Raw genomic sequence first — 22,011 nt, 5'->3', positions numbered from 1 at the left:
CCTGAATTTTATCCATAGATTCCAAGTTAAGAACTGTAGTCTTAAAAGAAACTCTTAATGTGCATGAGTAGGCATCTGTGTCAAGAGTCTTTTTTTTATGATACATTACTCCATTGACCATATAATTTTTATCCAAATTGGAACATATTGAGAATGAAAGTGGGTCAAATAAATACTTCAGGACCATAGCCATAAACCTGGACTCTCATGGGCAAATAAAGAAATGTGGTCACGCTTTCTATAATTCACCAAAATACTGAGGTTGCTTGCAATAATAAAACAAAATTAAATAACACATTATTAGCCATATCAATCTATGTTTGCCTTTTGTTTTCACATTCAGAGCTGCAAATAGCTTTTGATTTTCTTCTTCTATTCTCAATGCCTCTTCTTTGATTTTTCTGAAATTAAAAAAAGTTCAAAATTTAATTATCTTTGGAAATTCAGACATTTCACAAAATTACAGAATTTAAGGCTGAGTGGTAAAAATAAAGAGAAAACCATTCATAAAATTCATTATATTTATACTACATAATGTAAATGTTTAATTTTTTCATATAGAGGTCAGTTAATTTTCAGGGTTTGTTTGTTTGTTTTTTGAAGACAATTTGGAATGTTGCACTTTGAAAAGCTGTAACTATTTATTAGGAAACCTTTTTAAAAAAAAATTTTTTTTTTTATTGATTTCAGATAGGAAGTAAGAAACATCAATGATGAGAGAGAATCATTGATCAGCTGTCTTCTGCACGCCACATACTGGGGATCAAGCCGGCAACCCAGCTGGCTCTCTCACATTGATGCTCTCTCGCTCTCCTCCCTCCCCTCCACTCTCTCTCTAGAAATAAATGCAAAAAATATCCTCAGGTGAGGATTAGCAACAACAATAATAACAAAAGACTTTCCTAGAGTATGTTGCTGATATGAATGGGCTCTACTTTACTTACCTAGTCCCCTATTACCTAGTCCCCTATTGAATACTTGGAACAGTTGTTCTTAATGTTATTTTTTAAAGATGCAGTCATTTTTAAAAGAATGCAACATTCTTATGCATGTTTCCTTGTGCAATAACAAGCTGATTCCTGAAGGGTAAATTCCTAGATATAAACTTTCTAGATCAAAAGTATACAAATTTTCATTTTTAATAAATATTGCCTTTTTGCACCATTTCACTAACTTTTTTATACCTGTCTTCACCATTAAACAGGTTTAGTGCTTCCATTATAATGAAAAACAGATTCCCTCCAGATACTGAAGTTTCCATATTCTAAATTTCTTTAAATTTCACATAATTGCTCTGACTACAAAGATCAATTTACAAATTTTCAATTTATTTAATATAGAAAAAAATTTAAATGCAAAAAAATTAAATAAAATTTAAAACTCATCATGCCATCATCCAGGTAACTAATATTAACAATTTGATTAGTTTTCTTCTAGTGTTTTCATCATTGTTTACATACATTTAAAACACAAAATTAAAATTCTATTATACATAGCTTTATATTACACTTTTTCATTTAAAATTATATTGTGAACATTTCTTATTTAATAAGAAGGAAAAAGTGGTACAATTTCTCATATTTGCTTTTTCAACTAGAGAGTACTTTATTAATTTTTAAAGGTTTATTAATTTTTAAAGGTTTCCTAATATGCTTGACTGGCATAGCTCAGTGGTTGAGGGTCGACCTATGAACCAGGAGGAGGTCAGATAAAGAGCTTCACAATTAAGAAAAAGCTAAAGGAGTTCATCACCACCAAATCAGTATTATATGAAATGCTGAAAGGTATTCTTTAAGAAGATGACGAAGAAGAAAAAGGTAAAGATACAAATTATGAACAACAAATACACATCTATTAACAAGTGAATCTAAAAATCAAGTGAAGAAAAAATCTGATGAACAGAATAAACTGGTGAATATAATAGAATCAGGGGCATAGAAAGGAAATGGACTGACAATTCTCGGGGGGAAAGGGGTGTGGGGGGTGCGAGAAGAGACTGAACAAAAATCGTACACCTATGGATGAGGACAGTGGTGGGGGTAAGGGCAGAGGCTGGGGTGGGAACCAGGTGGAGGGGAGCTATGGGGGGACAAAAGAGGAACTACTGTAATAATCTGAACAATAAAGATTTAATTAAAAAACAAAACAAAACAAAAAACCCCCAAAACAACATTACCACACCTCTTCTCCCAACAGGTGTATTTCTTGTTATCCAGCCTACAGTCTTAGTGAAATCTGAGTTCTCTTTGTTTGTGTCCAGGCCTCTGAGATGGCTGGGTCTTGTTTCTACCCTCCTTTCCCATTTTAACTGTGTGATCGGCAGTTCAAACAGGGCTCTTTTGTGAGAGTCCCCTTATCCAAAACCTAAATGAGGAATGTTGCTGCTAAGAATCTGACACCTGACAAGAATGAAGAAGAATTTGCTGCCCGTTATTAGACACTTCGATAAACCAGACATACGAGTCAAAAACTAATGGTGATGACAGACATTATCCTGCATTTCACGGGCACATTTGGAAACTGATGCTGGAAAAGCTGTAGAATTCTGCATGTCTTTAGATATCTGGCTTCAAGATGAAATTCTTAATTAAGCCTGTTAAATTTATTTGTTTCCTAACCAACTTGCAAGGCATTTACATGAGACTCTGACCATTTTTGTGTGTGTTCCATTTCAGATTTCATTTTCTGCATAATATGAAAAAGAAGTTGACTTTTGAAATACTTATGTTGAATTTTAAAAGGTGATATATAGAAACATAGAAAAGTCTGCTTCTGTCTGGGTAAGTCTTTGATATCAAGAGCTTTATAAAGATATAAAAATGTAGAATCAAAAGAAGTAAAAATTGACTATAGAGATAGCTCAGAAAATTCCATATGGTAATAGGAAGGTGAAGGTAGATAGTTGTGAGAAAGTGGAGATCTCTTTTCCCTTTTAAGAGAGTATAGATGTATGTATTTTTTGTCTATTTAAAATGTAGCAGACCTCAGTCTAGAAATCACATAAACTTTTATTCTTATGTTGACATCTTCATCTGTTCTCAAATATTTGACTATTTCTCATACACTGGAAAGAAATTAGGTAATCTCTTACATCCTAAATATTGTAGCTCCATTTGTAACAAAAATTTTAAATGCTATAAATAAATGTAAATCAGTTTGTAATTATTCTCTGAATTAATAATACTTTTTTACTCCACATATCAAATAATGTCATTAATTAATCTAACTAAATTATACTTTGTATATTTTTGTATTAAGTTCCTAAAGAAATGGTTAACTTAGATCAGTGATTTTCAACCAGTGTGCTGCAAGAATTTTTAAAAAATGCAATACCTGACTAAGTCAGGAGCACTGACCTCTTTTCCCCTAGATTGTTAAATAAAAAAATAATAATAGCCAACACAACAGCAATCTGGTGTGAATGATTAAATATTTTACCTATTTTTTTGTCAGATCAGCAAAACATATATTTTTTGGTGTGCTGCAGAATTTTAGTAATTAATTTGTGTGTGACACGAAATGAAAAAGGTTGAAAATTGCTGACGTAGATGAACAATGAACCCTGAAGAAAATCCTCTGACACACACTTATTAGTTACATGCCTCCTACCCGCCAGTAACCTAGATAACAGCTTCATATTTTAAGAGTTTAAAGAGCTCTCCTAAATCCCAGTTCAAATTGCTAATATCTGAAGGGGAAAAGGAAATAGCATTTGAGAAAGCTCCTACAGGTGGATTAACATAAGGAAATTTAGTTCTTAAATGTCTTGGCTTTTGTGACTGAGAAGTAAGAAACCCAGGGGTAAAACTTAAAGTATTTAACAGCACATTTCAGCAAGGAAGGACAATTAGCAAATCAAGTCACTGTTTCTAATTATACTTTAGTCCCGATTCTGAAGAACTTACAGTTTATTAAAGTTTAGCCTTGACCCCAGTCATGAAGAGATAGATACGAGTTCACATTCCTAAATCTTTTTCATCGCAACCTGATAAACTCAATGTTAAACCTGTGTAGTAAGTAACTAGTCTTTTGTTTTCCTTATTAGAACTTAGTTGGGCTTTGGATTTTAGTCATATCACACAAGTGTATTTTCATTTGCTTTTTAGCATGTTATTTTTTCAATTTATGGATTCTAGTTAGCGAAGTTTTTAAAATCGCATATAAATATGGTAAAAAGAAAAAAAATCTTATCTGTTCATTTATTTATTTATTTTTTGCAATGTCTCTTGAGAGTAGATATTTGATTTAGGATAAATTTGATTTGGCACCATGAAAACATCCACAACTCTGTACTTTACAGATCCTGGAAGTATTTGTGAAATCGCTGTTTTTCTTGGAATTATTTACAACTAGAGGCCTGATGCATGAAATTCATGCATGGGTAGGGTCCCTAGGCCTGGCTGGCGATCAGAGCCAATCAGGTTCCCCGCCTTCCCGCCTCCTCCTTCCCTTGCTCCCTCAGCACCCCACTGCCGCCACTGGTCGCCCGCCATGTTCTGTGCTGCTCCCTGGTGGTCAGCGCATGTCATAGTGAGTGATTGAACTCCTGGTCTCCCAGTTGTACTTCCGAGGGGACAATTTGCATATTAGCCTTTTATTACATAGGAAGGATTGGATCAATTAGATCACCATTTTGATATTAAGGAAATTTCATAAATATAAATTATGAGTAGATACTTAACAGCTTCATAAAAGATTCATTAACCTGTTTTACTATGCCAGGCAAATTTACCTTAAAGTTTCTTCCTCTCTTTTTTTCTTTCTTAGTTCATCTAGTAATCTCTCGAATATCTTAGCGTCAATTTCAGCTTTATTCTTTAAATACAGTCTATTAAGTAAATATTTTCCTGAAATATAAACAGAACAATATTAATTTTGAAAATCTATAAAGTATAGTGAGATACATTTTGAAAATTAACAATAAAAATGAATTCTGCCTATATCCAAATATATTTTCCTTTAAGCATGTATTTAAATAGAGCCCAGATTCTTGAAAATATTAAAAGACCACCTTAAATCATTTTTAAAATATATATATTGGCATGTCATAAATAACAAAAACATGAAAAAATGTAATATATTTCCCTCCTAAAATGCATATGACAGAATATTCTTGGCCTCCTTATCAAAGATTAGTTGACCATATATATGTGGGTTTATTGCTCGGCTCTTTATTCAGTTCCCTTGGCCTATGCATCTGGTTTGATGCCAGTACCACTCTGTTTTGATTATTATAGCTTTGTACAAAGTAACAGATAATTAAAATTTAGTTCTGTTGTCTTTATGTGCTTAATATGTCCCATTTAAGATGAAGAAGGACTAATAAATGATCTTTGCCCTCAGCCTAATATACATCCTATATAATAAAACCCTAATATGCAAATGGACTGAACAGTGGAATGACTGGTCGCTATGATGCACACTGACCACCAGGGGGCAGATGCTCAACACAGAAGCTGCCCCCTGGTGGTCAGTGCGCTCCAACAGGGGGAGCACTGCTCAGCCAGAAGCCAGGTTCACGGTTGGCGAGCGCAGTAGTGGTGGTGGGATCCTCTCCTGCCTCTGCGGTAGTGCTAAGGATCCCTCGGGGGATGTCTGCCTGCTGGCTTAGGCCTGCTCTCTGCGAGAGGGCGCAGACTGGGCTGAGGGAACCCCTCCCCAGTGCATGAATCTCTTGCACTGGGCCTCTAGTATATATATATTTCATTTAGAATTTATAGTGCTGACTGAGAGGGGGGTGTTAAATGCTCAGATCCAAAGCATAATTACAAGGGCTTGCTGGGATCTCCAGTGCCCTACTACTCTATCCTGGTCACCTACTCCATGGATGGCTGCCTCATTTTGTGTACCCCTCAGGGCATAAAGGGATTGCTGGAGCGGTATTTGTACCTAGTGAGGGTGGAGAGTTTTCCACTTTATATTTTAACTAAAAATATTACTAGCAATAAAAACTTCACTTTCAAATTTACATGATAAATATTTACCAACCATTGGTTTCTGTATCTGACAAATAGATTACTAAATCTGGTGTAATTCCTTTCTCCACTAAGGTTGTCCACAGTTCTTTCGTAACAGGGCAGTTGTCCACTATCCATCCTCCAGATTTGGGGGCACCAGAAAACCTGTTCTTGGTTTGTTTAACTACCTATAAAAAAAATGACACACTGATATTATTACCATCACAGCTAGACAAGTCAAGGATACTACCTTGATACACCACTTTCTGTGAACCTTAACTATCTTCTGAGTTCTTCTGACTTTCAGAAAAAAAAGAGAGCTACTTAATTTTAAGAGAAACTATAAGCAAGTCTTTAGAAAAAAAATTTAAACACTTTGAAATGTGTAACATACGAGAATCAGTAAGTAAAAAAGTGATAGGGAAGAAATATAAGTGAAATAAATACGACACAGACAAATACTGTATGATTTCACTTATATGTGGAATTTAAAAGAACTAAACTCATAGAAAGTGAGAATAGATTGGTGGTTGCCAGAGGTTAAAGTGAGGGTGGGGAGAAATATGTGAAGGGAGTTAAAAAGTATAAACTACCAGTTATAAAATGAGTAAGTCCTGGGGATGTAATGTACAACAAGGTGACTATAATTAACAATATTGCAGTGTACATTTGAAAGTTGCTAAGAGAGTGGGTCTTAAAAGTTATTACTACACACAGACAAAAAAGTATGTGAGGTGATGGACGTTAACTAAACTTATTGTGATAATCATTTCGCATATCTAATCTAATAAAAGAGAAACATGCAAATTGACCACACCTCCGCTATGCCCCAAGCCACGTCCACCAGCCAATCAGAGTGACTATACGCAAATTAACCCAAACAAGATGGTGGGCGGCAGCCATGGAGCTGGAGCAAGCAGGAGGCTTGGTTGCCCCGACAATGGAGGAAGCCAAGTTTCCTGCCTGCCCTGGCTGGCTGTGGCCTCTGATCAAGGCAACAAAGTTTCAATTATAGAAGATAAATAAATCCCAGATACCTGCTTCCAGCCAGCCTCCACTGGGAGCTTGGGTAGCTGGGGGCCGTGGCCAGCCTGCAAACAGCCATAAGCCCCTCACCCAGGCTGGCCAGGCACCTCAGTGGGGACTCCCACCCTGAAGGGGCTGTGGCCAGCCTGCAAACAGCCCAGGCAGGCCAGGCACCCCAGCAGGACCCCCACCCTTATCCGGGACACCCTTCAGGGCAAACCAGCCGGCCCCCACCCATGCACCAGACCTCTATCATATACACTAATAAGAGAGAAACAAGGTAATTAGCCGTACCTCCACTACCATTCCCATTGGCTAATCAGGGCGATATGCAAATTAACTGCCAGCCAAGATGGCGGCTGGCAGCCAGGCAGCTTGAAGCGAACATGAGGCTTGCTTGTTTCAGTGACGGAGGACTCCAACGTTCCCCGCCTGCTGCTGCTGGCCTCTGAGCTTGCAGTTTGAAACATTGTTACAAATATAGAAGCTAAACAAAACCCCAGAAACCTGCTTTCAGCCAGCCGGGATCTCAGAGCTAGAGTTGAAACAGTGTATCGATTATAGAACCCAAACAAACCAGCTACCTGCTTTCAGCAGCCGAGGCCTCAGAGCTGGAGCCAAGCCTCAGAGCTAAAGCTGGCCCAGAATAAAAAGAAAAAAGATGCCGAAACCGGTTTGGCTCAGTGGATAGAGCGTCGGCCTGCAGACTGAAAGGTCCCAGGTTCGATTCCGGTCAAGGGCATGTACGTGGGTTGGGGGCACCTCCCCAGTAGGAGATGTGCAGGAGGCAGCTAATCAATGTTTCTCTCTCATCGATGTTTCTAACTCTCTCTCTCCCTTCCTCTCTGTGAAAAATCAATAAAATATATTTAAAAAAAAAAGAAAAAAGAAAAAAAGGAGCGGTTGGGAACTTCAGTCACCCGCCAGCCTGAAAACAGCCCTCAGCCCCTCACCCAGACTGGCCAGGCATCCCAATGGGGACCCCCACCCTGAAGGGGGTGTGACCAGCTGCAAACCCCCCTGATGGGCCCTGCTCTGTGCGTGACAGGGGGCAGCGCCCCAACCCCCTGATTGGCCCTGCTCTGTGCGTGACAGGGTACGGAGCCCCAGCCCCCCTGATGGGCCCTGCTCTGTGAGTGACAGGGGTTGGCGCCGCAACCTCCCCATCGACCCTGCCTTGAGTGTGACAGGGGGCGGTGCCCCAACCCCCCAATCGGCCCTACCCTGAGCGTGACTAGGGATGGCATCACAACCTCCCGATCCACCCTGCTCTGTGCATGACAGGGGCGGTGCCCCAACTCCCCAATCAGCCCTGCTCTGAGCCCGACCAGGGGCTGCACCTAGGGATTGGGTCTGCCCTCTGCCACCCGGGAGCAGGCCTAAGCCAGCAGGTCATTATCTCCCGAGGGGTCCCAGGCTGCGAGAGGGCACAGGCCGGGCTAAGGGCCTCCCTCCTCCCCCCCGAGTGCACAAATTTTTGTGCACCGGGCCTCTAGTATATAATAAAAGGGTAATATGCAAATTGACCCTAACAGCAGAAAGACTGGGAATGACAGGTCACTATGACACACACTGACCACCAGGGGGCAGATGCTCAATGCAGGAGCTGCCCCCTGGTGGTCAGTGCGCTCCCACAGGGGGAGCTCTGCTCAGCCACAAGCCAGGCTGATGGCTGCCAGTACAGTGGTGGTGGTGGGAGCCTCTCCTGCCTCCTCAGCAGCGTTAAGGATGTCCAACTGCAGCTTAGGCCTGCTCCCTGCTGGTAAGTAGACATCCCCTGAGGGCTCCTGGGCTGCCAGAGGGATGTCTGACTGCCAGCTTAGGCCCAATCCCCTGGGGAGTGGGCCTAAGCCAGCTGGTGGTCATCCCCTGAGGGGTCCCAGACTGCGAGAGGGCACTGGCAGGGCTGAGGGACCTCCCCCCCCGAGTGCACAAATTTTTGTGCACCAGGCCTCTAGTCCTATATAATAAAAGGCTAATATGCAAATTTCCTCCTCAACCGGGAGTTCAACCAGGATGCGAGGCTGGCCCATTGCTCGTGGCCCCACACCCCAGCCAACCCTGCCCCCAATTGGCCCTCCCACCCCCTGATTGGGGGCAGGCTGGCCGGACCCCAACCATGCACGAATTTGTGTACTGGGCCTCTAGTATATATACCAAACCATTATGTTGTACACCTTAAACTAATACATTATACGTCAATTATTTATCAATAAATATGGAAAAAATAGAAATGATTCATAAAAATTTTACTAAGTTTCAAAGATATGAAAATTAAACCAATATCAACATATAGTTTCCCCATCTCACTTTTTTGGAAAAAAATTTAATGATTTTATTGTATTTTATCTAATGAGTAATGAGTAAGTCTTAATTTGTTTAATCATCTTCTTACTGTTAAATATTTATATAATTTATAATTTTATTATAACATTGAGCTCATGTGATGAATATCTGTATATATAAATTTTTGTCCAAATATATATTTCTTTAGGTTAGATTCCTAGAAAATGTGTTTTTAGGTCAAAGAGAATAAGGAATAAACTTTTTTTAAAAAACATTTTTATTGATTTTTTTACAGGGAGGAAGGGAGAGGGATAGAGAGTTAGAAACATCAATGAGAGAGAAACATCAATCAGCTGCGTCCTGTACACTCCCCTCCGGGGATGTGCCTGCAACCAAGGTACATGCCCTTGACCGGAATCGAACCTGGGACCCTTCAGTCCCCAGGCCAACGCTCTATCCACTGAGCCAAACCGGTCAAGGCAGGAATAAACTTTTAAAAAAGTTTAAAAGTCTTTATTATTGAGAGTGTTACAGATGTCCTCTCTTTTTCCCCCTCATTGCCCCCCTCCACCGGGGTCCTGCTCCAGCCTTCACCACCCTATTGACTGCGTTCATGGTTTATGCATATGGACACGGGCAATAGGGTAGTGAAGATCTGGAGGGGTGGGTGGGGGCTGGGAAGAGGGGTGGTCCAAGGGAAGAATAGGAGACATCTGTAATACTATCAACAATAAAAAAAATATTAAATAAAAAAGGTGACATGTAATACTTTCAACAATAAATAATTTAAAATAAAAAGAATTAATTTCAAAGCTATGAAATGATATAGCATAATTGTTGATAAATAAAAATTACCAAAAGAGCCTAAGCAATTATAAACTGAGGTACATTACACATAACAATGTTGACTATAAAATGCACATGAATGTTGAAAGCTACAGATTTTAATACTGTCAAATGAGACTAAATTAATTATACACATACTAGGTTGACATTTTCTCCGTTTCTGTTAAATTAATGATATAAATGAACAGCCTAGATTTCTTACCTCTTCCAGGACTTCCTCTAAGATTTCAGCATATTTTTCATATGGATGTTCAAAGTTCATATCCTTTGTTATTTTCAACAAGTCATTTATTACAGAAAGGACCTCTGGATGATCTGCAGTTACCTCTTCTATTGAGTCTAAAATAAAACAAGTTAATAAACTAACGCTATTAATACTTTTAGCAGACAGTTCTATTTGCAACAGAGCACGATTGCTAATACCTGGCCCAACAAAGTGCTATCTTTGTGTTATCATTCACATGCTGGAAGAAAGGGGAAATAGACTTGGAAGGAAATGTCAGGTCAGGAATCACAAAATATCAGAGCAGTGGCTTAGAGTCAATACATCAGAATAAAAGTGAATGAGGCAAGAAGTCACAGGAGTCAAAACCAGAAAGCCAGGGAGAAGGGGTAGGCACCAAACGATTCCAGAAAACAGAAGTATCTAGGGAACTTCTAGGTGAATACTTCCAATTTGAAGCATGAGACTACACGGGTCAATAAGAGGACAGGAAATAGGCAAGTTCAAGGGACAGAAGAAAGGGTGACACAGGCTGGCTTCTCAAGTGTTACACTTGATTCTTGCCCTTGTGGCATCCGGAGTGTCTCCTTACACGGCTGAGTTGGCTCACAGGCAGCAGCATGATGTGAGTGAGACAGGTGGTTGGCAGCTCGGCCTGACTCCTCTCCCTCTGTCTTTCCAGGGGTGCCTCCTGAGTTGCTGCCCCAAGGCTCCCTGCATCAGACTCACCCGCCAGAGCCCAGTGGATCCCAGCCCAGAAAACCGCCAAAGGGCCTTCGAAGAGCAGCTGCCTGCTGCCCGCCCTGCCATGAAGTGAGACATCTGTTCTCAGTGATGGAGAAGCAAGAACCTGTGGTCTTGGGAAGGGGGGCTGGTGAGGCAGATGTAGCCAGTAGAGATATTAAATGTGCTAAAAGCTGCTAGTTTCCACCCAATAGCCATCCATTCTCCTCTTCCTTAGTAACTTCCCTGATTCTGTTGGGGTCAGCAATGTGCCCAGCTAGAAACACTGCATCGTCCAACTTCCCTCATAACTTGGGTGGCCCATGATTAAGATTCGAGCAGAATTACTTGGTGAGCCTCTCTGTAATCTCTGTAAAGAGGAATCACTCAGCTGGGGGGAGTGCCAGTTTGTGTCCTTGTCTTTCTCTCTTCCTGTGAGGCACACTGATGTGATGGCTGGAGCACCAGCAGCCATATTGTGAATTGTATGGTAGCCACGTGCCAGGGATGGCAGAACAGACAGACAGATCTCCTGTCTTCCCAATGTTCTTTTTCACCAAAACAATATAACACATAATATTTTTCTGTGTTCCTGCATATCTGTTTATAATAGTGTAGCCTTTAAGATATAGTAAGTTGCATATTAATGATTTTTTAAAAAAATGACATATTGCCGAAACCGGTTTGGCTCAGTGGATAGAGCGTCAGCCTGCGGACTCAAGGGTCCCAGGTTCGATTCCGGGCAAGGGCATGTACCTGGGTTGCGGGCACATCCCCAGTAGGAGATGTGCAGGAGGCAGCTGATCGATGTTTCTCTCTCATCGATGTTTCTAACTCTCTCTCTCCCTTCCTCTGTAAAAAATCAATAAAATATATTTAAAAAAATGACATATTTCTGCTTCCAAATTCTGAAGGAATTATTGTAATTTTTAGATCCACAATCTAAGAGAACCAACTTACTCAAATATTAATTTACCTTTTTTAAAATCCAAGTTTAGCTCTTGACTGTCTTGTAAACTTATTTTAATTACAGGTGGTTCACTAGGTTCTCTTTCATCTGTGAATAAAACATTGTTCAAACCTAAAGAACAATAACTAAATAAATAAATAAATAAAAAATAAATAAATAAATATAAAAAAAACCCTAAAGAACATTATTAAATTGTAGGTGATTCCCAAACAAGATCATGGGTCTTGGTGTCCAGGATTTATGTTCCTAATTTTTGTTGTTGTTGTAGTTAATCCTCACCAGAGGATATTTTTTCATTGATTTTTTTAGAAAGAGCAGAAGAGAGGGGAAGACAGAGAGAAACATCGATGAGAGAGAAACACATCAATTGGTTGCCTCCTGCATGAGCCCAAATCAGGATCCAGGTTGGGGAGGAGCCTGCAACCGAGGGACCTGCCCTTGACCTGGACTGAACCGGGATCCCTTTGGTCCACAGGCTGACACTCGATCCATTGATCCAAACTAGCTAAGACTAGCTAAATCTTTAATGATTAAAATAATAATAATAATAATAATAAAACAGGTAAACATATCTATCAGCAGTAGAAAATAAAGATGATTTAATTAACCAATAATAAAATCAAGAGGAATCTCAGTTTCCAATAATGCCAGTGAATCTAAATTGAAATAAATATTTATCAACTCCCTTCCAGAGATCAAGGCTGTGTTTATCTCAGGTGCATGGGGCAGAGAGGGTGCGTTTTTACAAGGGAACCTTGGCAGTACTGACATCCCTCCAGCAGTGGGTAGAGGCACTGAAGTCTGCTTCTGCCTCGGACTGCCTCCCCCAAGGAGGGAACGGACAGCATGGGGGTGGGGCTCACTTACTGTATCAGCTGGCAACTCACTCCCAGAAGTCACTTGGCCAAACTTTTAAGATGTGTGTGTATGTGTGTGTTAGGGGAGGGAGAGGGCCATACCTAAGTTTTTGACAGTACCTGGTTCAATTCCTACTAAGCTTGAAATATACACCAGACAAGCACACATCTGTCTGATTCAGGAGCAGGAACCAAACAAAAGATATCAGCTTTACATTATAGAACAAAATAAATAGTAGATAAACTTAAGGACTACCCACAAAAGGTTGGATGAATTTAAGAAAAAAAGGAGTGTAAGTATATATTACACCTCTGGTTGAGAGGAAGACTTTTTAAACCTGAAAGTCAATGGAATTAATCAACAAAGGGAAAATGATGATTTGACCACAAAGATATAAAACATTCCTCTACTTCAAAAACAGCAAGGTGATTTAAAAGACAAACCACCCAATTTTGAAAAAGAATATGAAAAATAAGTGACTAATATAGAAAGCTTATATAGAAACCATATAACTTAGCGGTTCTCAACCTGTGGGTCACGACCCCTTTGGCAGTCGAACGACTCTTTCACAGGGGTCGCCTAAGACCATCCTGCATATCAGATATTTACATTACGATCCATCACAATAGCAACATTACAGTTATGAAGTAACAACAAAAATAATTTTATGGTTGGGTCACAACATGAGGAACTGTATTTAAAGGGCCAGAAGGTTGAGAACCACTGATATAACTGATACAACTTATAAAAATGGGCAAAGAGAAAATGGTCACCTCAGAAAAGAATAAATATAAATGGTTAACAAATATTAAACTTAAAAAAGAATTTAAAAATTAAAATAGTATCTAAAAGGAGAAAATATTGAGGAAACAATGACATGTACTTTGTATATTACTGAGGGGAACATAAGTTGGAACAACTTTTATGCAAAGCAATTTGACTCTGGTTCATACTCACTGAACCAGTTACTCCACTTATGTCAACTTGCAGGTGAAACTTTATGTAAAAAAATTAATTGCAACATTACTTTTAGGAGCAAAAGAATCAGAAAAATTACCAGTTTCCAACATAAGGAACTAGTTAGAACTATTACCTATAAATAGTGAAATTGTGCAGCAATTGAAAATGAGGGTTAAAATATCTTCTAATGAAATAATGTAATTAAATGTTACATTATAAATCAAAAAAGGTGAAAATAGTTTACACTGTATGCTTTAAATTATGTTAAGATATTCACAGAGCCAGGCTGTGGTGGCTCAGTGGATTGAGTGTCGTCCCATGGACCAAGAGGTCTCAGTTTCGATTCTCTGTCAAAACACAGGCCCAGGTTGTGGGCTTAACTCCCAGTAGGGGGCATGCAGGAGACAGCAGATCAATGATTCTCTCTCATCACTGATATTTCTCTCTCTCTCTTCCTCTCTGAAATCAATTAAAAAATATATATTAAAAAAAAAGATATGCATGGAAAAACTTTATTGGGGTAAATAGCACCAAATGATAACACTTCACAGCTAAAACTCTGTGTTTATGATGGTTAGATTTGAACACAATAAAGGAAGTAGAAAACTTTTATGAAATAATTTATTATCCTATCTAATAAAAGACAAATAGGGTAATTAACCATACCTCTGACATGCTTCCCATTGGCTAATCAGGGCAATATGCAAACTAACTGCCAACCAAGATGGTGGCCGGCAGCCACACAGCTGAAGCAAAGAGGAGGCTTGCTTGCTCCAGTGATGGAGGAAGCCAAGGTTCCCCACCTGCTGCAGCCTGGCCCTAAGCTGCACTCTAAGCCACAATGTTGCAATTATAGAAGCTAAACAAACCCCAGATATCTGCTTTCAGCCATCCGGGCTTCAGCGAGTAGGACTGCAACAGTGTTTCATTTATAGAAGCCAAACAAATCCCAGATACCTGCTTTCAGCAGCGGAGGCCTCAGAGCTGGAGCTGCAACAGTGTTTCAATTATAGAAGCTAAACAAATCCCAGATACCTGCTTTCAGCAGCAGAGGCCTCAAGCTGGAGCTGGCCTCAGAGCTAAAGCCCGCTCTCAGCTCCAGTGACAGCCATAGAAGGTAAATAAATCCCAGAATAAAGAAAAATGAAGAAAAGGAGAGGTTGGGAGTTTCAGTCACCCACCAGCCTGAAAACTGCCCTCAGCCCCTCACCCAGACTGGCCAGGCACCCCAGTGGGGACCCCCACCCTGAAGGGGGTGTGACCAGCTGCAAGCAGCCATCATCCCCTCTTCCAGGTTGGCCAGGCACCCAAGCGGGACCCCCACCCTGATCCGGGACACCCTTCAGGGCAAACCAGCTGGCCCCCACCCGTGCACCAGGCCTCTATCCTATATAGTAAAAGGGCAATATGCAAACTGACCCTAACAGCAGAAAGACTGGGAATGGCTAGTCACTATGATACACACTGACCACCAGGGGGCAGATACTCAATGCAGGAGCTGCCCTCTGGTGGTCAGGGCGGTCTCACATGGGAGGAGCTCTGCTCAGCCACAAGCCAGGCTGATGGCTGCCAGTACAGCGGTGGTGGTGGGAGCCTCTCCTGACTCCTCAGCAGTGCTAAAGATGTCCGACTGCAGCTTAGGTCTGCTCCCCGCTGGCAAGTGGACATCCCCTGTGGGCTGCCGGGCTGCCGGGCTGCCAGAGGGATGTCTGACTGCCATCTTAGGCCCAATCCCCTGGGGAGCAGGCCTAAGCCAGCTGGTGGTCATCCCCTGAGGGGTCCCAGACTGCGAGAGGGCACAGGCCGGGCTGAGGGACGCCTCCCCTCCCACGAGTGCACAAATTTTTGTGCACTGGGCCTCTAGTCTATATATATAAAAGGCAAAGTGTCCCTTTGAGAGTTCGACTGGGGCAACAGGAGTTCAATCACTTGCTATGACATGCACTGACCACCGGGGGCAGTGTAGAACATGGCAGGCAACCAGTGGTGTCAGGGCGCTGAGGGAGCGAGGGAAGGAGGTGGTGGGAAAGTGAGGAGGGAGGGAGAGAACCACGTGGGTGGCAAGGGGAGGAGGAGGCGGGGAGGCAGGGAGGCGGGGAACCTGATTGGCCTTGATCACCAGCCAGGGACCCTACCTGTGCACAAATTTTGTGAACCGGGCCTCTAGTTACATAATAATAATTGTGTTATGTTTAGAAACATTTTGAGAAATTTGGGGCGGTTCTAATCATATTAGACTCCTCAGTTTCTGTATTTTCTTCTTCATCCCAGTAAATCTAGTTTGGTTCTACAGCTTAAATCTGTAACAGAGAAGCTAAGTCTTTTTTCCCTGAATGTTCCAATTTTGGGGGTATTTTAAGCTTCAATCTAAACATGAGAAAATATGAAATAAAATGAAAGTTAGACCCATAAGCATGGCATTAACAGTCCATTTTGTTACCATCTTGATCAGTTTTAACAGTTGGATCACTATCCAACTTTATTTTGACTTCTTCATTGTCCTCTACAGTGCTCACTCTTTGGGATTCCGGAATGAGTCCTGCAGTGGAAGAATAACATGCTTTATCAGCTAACCTGTTTATATTAGAAACATTTTGGCTAATACAGCAGTAGCAATATATTTCTTTACCTTCGACATCAAGTGAAGAGCGTGCCTCTCCGAAGCTTTTATTATACTCCTTCATTTTAAGTTCTCTTTCCTTGTCTTTCAAAGCTGAAAGATAGTAATTGGCTGTGTTAGCAGAAGGTAGCTTAGGGTAAGGAGACAGGAATAATGATTCACTTCTCTGCTTTAAAGTCAGACAGACGTGGGTGTGAGTGCTGACTCAGTCAGCATGGCTTTGATCTCCTTGTCTCAATTTCTCCTTTGCACAATGAACACCATCCAACCCAAGGCAATGTTGTGAGGATTAAATACAAGAATGGATAATGGCAATTTAGAAAATGCTTGGCTTTCAGGAAGCCTGCTCCATGCTAGCTGCCATCTTCTGTATTAGTCTATAATTTTCTATGTTTGAAAACCTCAATTCTCTCCACTTGTGAATTTTTCTTAATATATTGGAGTAAAATTCACTAGCAAAAGTATTATAATTTTTTAAATTTTAAGAAAGGTTAACCCTATTAGATTTAGAATAATTAGTGAATTTCAAAAGAAGCTTTTAAGTTTGTAGCATATGAGAGATTGCATCTATTTTATATTCTGGTGTAAAAAGGCAATTTGTGAAATGCTTTAAAATCTATGATTTTATGCCATAATGTAATGTAAAAGGAATCACTACAGATTTCGAGAGACAATACATCACTGTTCTTCCTCCAGGACCCTGGTTAACTTCCTCTTTTGATCTAGATTTCTGTTAAATGTCTCCTCTTCAACGAGGTCTTCCTTAGTCACCCTAATACCCCAGCAGTTCTACCCCAATCACCACCTACCCCATTACTGTGTTATCTTTTTTTTCTACCAGTTTGTGGGCTTTTTTGCCCCTCTACCCCCTTCAATGTGTAACCACCATGAAGACAGGAGCTTCATGTGTCTTGTTCACCTCTTGTAGGTCAGTGCCCAACACAAAGTAGGTACTCTAGAGTTTGTTGAAGGATTTAATGAATTCATTTTGTCCAGCCTCAAATAGGTTGAATAGCAAGCCATCTTAGTAGTCTGGGTAAATAGTCTCAAGCTTTGTTTTGTGACTTCTCTATGCGTATTTTTTTTTAAATTTTGGTTTGCATTTTGAAGATGGTATACTAAAAATATAAATTCATTCTGCGTCATCTGGATGATCATCTGGATGGAATGCAATTTCAATGCTGGTCTTTTTGTTGTTATTTTTTATAATCCCTTAGGCACCATGTTGGACTCTCATTTGTTTATAGGCTAATGAAAAAGAAGAGAAGCAGATTTATTAGGCAATGCTGTATTCTTGTGTAGCAAAAGCTCACACTGCCATGTAAGAAGAAGTAATTTCCTTGCTCCTTAAATCGTTTCAAGCATAAAAATGATGGGAAACTTCTCAATTTATCTAAAAAGCTAGTGAAACCCTGATAGTAAAATCTGAAAATAGAGCACACAAAAAAGAAAATGTTATATACAACCACACTTGAAAGTGTAAAAAAAATCCTAGATTAAAAATCAAAAGAAAAAATATGTTGTAAGAATAATATACCATGCCCAAGTAAGGTTTATTTCAGAACTATCAGAATGGTTTAATGTTGGAAAATACATTAGCATAATTGAGAAATCAATAGGTCAAAAGATTAAAAACTTCATGATTACCTTGATAGGTGCCAAGAAGGCACTTGGTAATCAACATCCATTCCAAATGAAAATACTTAATAACCGTAGGAAGAAACATTGGAAAGGACCCATTTGAAGAGGTCCTCTGTCACTCCCACTATTTAATAACATCCTTCTAGAATTCCTAGCGCATAATTAGTCAAGAAAGGAAATAAGCACGAATAACGGGAAAGGAGGAGTTGAAACTATACCTCTTCTCTAAATGATATAACTGATTATTTGCAAAACTCCAGAGACTCCACTAAAAAATCTATAAGAACCAGCAAGTAAATTTAATAAGGTGGAAGTTACAAACAAATATTAAACGTTTTCTAATATACTGGTAGTAATGAACTAGAAAATGAATAGAAAAATTATCTCATTCAATAGCAACAAAATATCTAGGAATAAAATTAAGAAAAGTATATTTTTGTTAAAGAAGGATACAAATATTAGACAAAAAAGAGATTTCATCTGTCTCTATGAGAAGATTTAATAATAAAGATGCCAATTATTGTCAGATTATTGTTTAATGGAACACAATTTCTTCCACTGGGATTTGCTGTAGAACTTGGCAAAATTCTACATATATCCCAAAGCCTGGCACACACTAAGCACTCATTTTATGGAATAAGTGAAATAATACCCAGGAATAATTTCAAAACAAAATGTTTTGAGGAGAAACTTATATTGCTAGGTTAAAATGCGTCATAAAGTTTTAATAACTATATTCTATATTAAAGGTTGTAATAGAAAGAGGAAAAGAATAGAAAATTCAGAATTTTACAATGAGCTTAATATTAATAAGATGGCATTTCAAATCTGTAGTAAAAATATGTATAATTCAGTTAATGTTATTTATAAAATTGGCTCACCACCATCTGGAAATAATTAACTTAAATCTTCATCTAACATATAATTTATTACAATAATTACATATTAATTAGAAAGAATTATTTTTAAAGAATGCAATTTTACATATACCATAGAATCACAATTAATTATTACCAATATGAATAGAAAAAAGAGAGGGCTAACGAATGCATCCAATTCTTAACAGGATAGCTCTGGGGTATCACTGCTCTTTCCAGTTTTCTGCGAGCCCTTGAGAGACATAGAGGATAAGAGCACAAATTTGATTTGAATCCCAGTAGATCTGAATCCCAATCACTTGCTGGCTGTCAACTGTGGGCAAATACCTTAAACCCCCTAAGCCTTAGGTTCTTCATGTACTGAAAGTAGAGATAAAAATACCTACCTCATAGGCTTGTTATGAGAATTAAGTAGGGGAATGCATGCAATGCATTGAGCATAGCCTCAATGTACAGTAAATGCCCAATAAATAAGATCCAATATGACTTTTGCAATGAGAAAAACTTTATTAGAAAAAGAATATTTAGAATCGAGGCAGTGATGGCTCTACTAGAGTACAGTACATTGCCATAGCTTCTGGAAATCCAAACAGTGGTGGCTGAATCTAGTCTAAAATACTGGAGGTAATCAAAAATTTTGTTTCCAGGTCTTTGAAAGTGAGAAATATCCCATGTATTATATAGCAAGTGCTGCATTGTGGGTATTGCACTAAGTGAGATGTTTAGATATTAAGCGACTTCCATGTGTTCCAATGTGACTAGTTACAAGGGTGCCACCTATAGACATAAATTCTACCAAAACCAATCAATGAATTTCAAAAAGAGCCATGAAATGAAAAATCTCATTCTTCCTTAAGAAAAACAGAAAATAAAAACCCCCGCCCTAACTGGTTTGGCTCAGTGGATAGAGTGTCGGCCTGCGGACTGAAGGGTCCCAGGTTCGATTCTGGTCAAGGGCATGTACCTTGGTTGTGGGCACATCCCCAATGAGGAGTGTGCAGGAGGCAGCTGATCGATGTTTCTCTCTCATCGATGTTTCTCTCTATCCCTCTCCCCTCCTCTCTGAAAAAATCAATAATATATATTTTAAAAAAAGAAAATAAAAAACCCCAAACTCTGTGTCTATTCTTAAATATACTAGAGGCCCATTGCACGAATTCGTGCACCAGTGGGGTCCCTTGACCTGGCCTGCAGAATCGGGCTGAAACCAGCTCTCCAACATCCCCTGAGGGGGCCCAGATTGCGAGAGAGTGCAGGCCAGGCCAAGGGACCCCACTGGTGCACGATTGGGGCCAGGGAGGGATGTGGGAGGTTGGCCAGCTAGAGAGGAACCACGGGAGGGCTCCAGGGCATCTCTGGCCCGTCTCACTCAGTCCTGATCCACCAGATCCCAGCAGCAAGGTAACCTACCGGTCAGAGCATCTGCTCCCTGGTGGTTAGTGCACATCATAGCGAGAGGTTGAGCAGCCTTAGCATATCATTAGCATATTATGCTTTGATTGGCTGAACGGTCAACTGGATGACCAGACACTTAGCATGTTAGGCTTTTATTATATAGGATAATAAGAAGTGAGGTATAGGAAGAAGCAGATGGTCAGGAGAAAGAACACTGTAACTTTGGGAACCAGGGTTTAAGTCTCAGCTATGCTACTATCTGGTTGAGTTTTAGGAAGCCATTTAACCTTCAACCATCTCAGTTTTCTCATCTGTATTATGTTAATTGATCTTAAGGCTTCTTTTAGTTTCACTGCCTTATGGCCTTTTGAATTTAAAATTAATAGTTCCCAAATAGAACAATCTGATTTATAATCAGAGCTAGCATACAAGCCTAAAACAGCAACGATAGCAGCAAAAACTCAAACTCCATGAGTCATGTGGAGGGTGGTGTCATGACTGGTGTAGATAAAAGTATAAATTATGCTCAGTCTTTGGCCAGCAGGCAGACTCATAAAAGCAATGCAATCTAAATCTGAAAGCTATTTCTGTTTCCTTTCCTTAGAAGTCTAGACTTGAAATCTTTTCTGTTTATGAATCAGGTTCATAAACAGGTTCATAGCAAGTGCTGCATTGCGGGTATTGCACTAAGTGAGATGTTTAGATATTAAGCGACTTCCATGTGTTCCAATGTGACTAGTTAGATGATGTAGACTCATTTATTCAACCGCTTATTAAGGTGTAAGGTACCAGAGCTATCAAGATGAGCACACAAGTCCTTGTCAGCAGGTAGCCAGGCTTAATTGTTAACCCAACCTTAAAAAACACATTTAAAAAAGACAGATCAGAGGAGAAACCAAGATGGCGGCATAGGTAAACACCAGAAATTGCTGCCTTGCACAACCACTTCAAAAAACAACTAAAAGACAAAATGGACATCATCCAGAACCACAGGAAGGCTGGCTGAGTGGAAATTCTACAACTAGAAGGAAAGAGAAAAGCATACCGAGACTCAGAGGAGGTGTGGTGTTGAAGTAAATACAAAGGTGCGGAGGTGCATGCGGAGAGAGCTGGCGGCTGAGGACACGATTGTCTTTTTCAATCGGGAGGGAGTCTCAAGCTCTGAGCTCCAGTTCTGGGCGAGTCTCTGGGGACCCAGACTCATACGGGGAGAAACTGGACTGTCTGGCATCGGTCGGAACTCGAGGGCAGATTTCTCTTGGAGGTGCTTGCAGCGATTGCCAGGACACTGAGAAGCAGGGCCTCTGAGGGCAGGCATAGCTGCTTGCTCAGCCCTGTTGATCCCCTGGGACCCCCGCCCCACCCAAGCTGTGTGCCCACTTTTACATATGAAAGGCCTGGCCCTTTGCAATCTGAAAATTACCTAACAAACTGCAGCCGGCCCAAGGCCCCACAGCAGCTTGCATTGCTTCACAGCTAAGCTCCTGCTGGGTAGCTTCAGGCAGAGGCTAGATTAGCACCGCCTTAGAGATCCAGGAGCCAGTGTGCCCGGTGGTCAGAGTGGGACCATCCAGATTGCAGCTCCTTGGATCCATAAGGGACACACTCAAGGGGCAGACTCAGTGAGC

General features: G+C 40.3%; 1 protein-coding gene across 4 annotated transcripts in view; it reads right to left on the bottom strand.

Moving 5' to 3' along the window:
- Positions 1-22,011, bottom strand: part of AK9 (adenylate kinase 9) — a 108,069-nt gene that overhangs the window by 48,762 nt on the left and 37,296 nt on the right. For 3 of the 4 annotated variants that reach the window (XR_011471843.1, XM_070417933.1, XM_070417935.1), the window contains exons 14-20: positions 16,479-16,562; positions 16,290-16,388; positions 12,038-12,118; positions 10,318-10,454; positions 5,989-6,145; positions 4,733-4,847; positions 325-401 (exon numbers count right to left, since the gene is read on the bottom strand). Coding sequence is in view for 3 of the 4 variants with exons in the window: in XM_070417933.1 (XP_070274034.1) it covers positions 325-401; positions 4,733-4,847; positions 5,989-6,145; positions 10,318-10,454; positions 12,038-12,118; positions 16,290-16,388; positions 16,479-16,562 (750 nt within the window). In the remaining variant the exon portion in view is untranslated. The remainder of the gene's footprint in view (positions 1-324; positions 402-4,732; positions 4,848-5,988; positions 6,146-10,317; positions 10,455-12,037; positions 12,119-16,289; positions 16,389-16,478; positions 16,563-22,011) is intronic. The other variant, XM_070417934.1, reaches the window with a different exon arrangement.

Source organism: Myotis yumanensis, unplaced genomic scaffold, assembly GCF_028538775.1.
Source record: "Myotis yumanensis isolate MYYU_CA2020_CCGP unplaced genomic scaffold, mMyoYum1.0.hap1 SCAF_6, whole genome shotgun sequence".
NCBI classification, from domain to species: domain Eukaryota; kingdom Metazoa; phylum Chordata; class Mammalia; order Chiroptera; family Vespertilionidae; genus Myotis; species Myotis yumanensis.
Note: the sequence above shows the minus strand (reverse complement) of the source record. Positions and strands in the feature narration are given on the sequence as shown.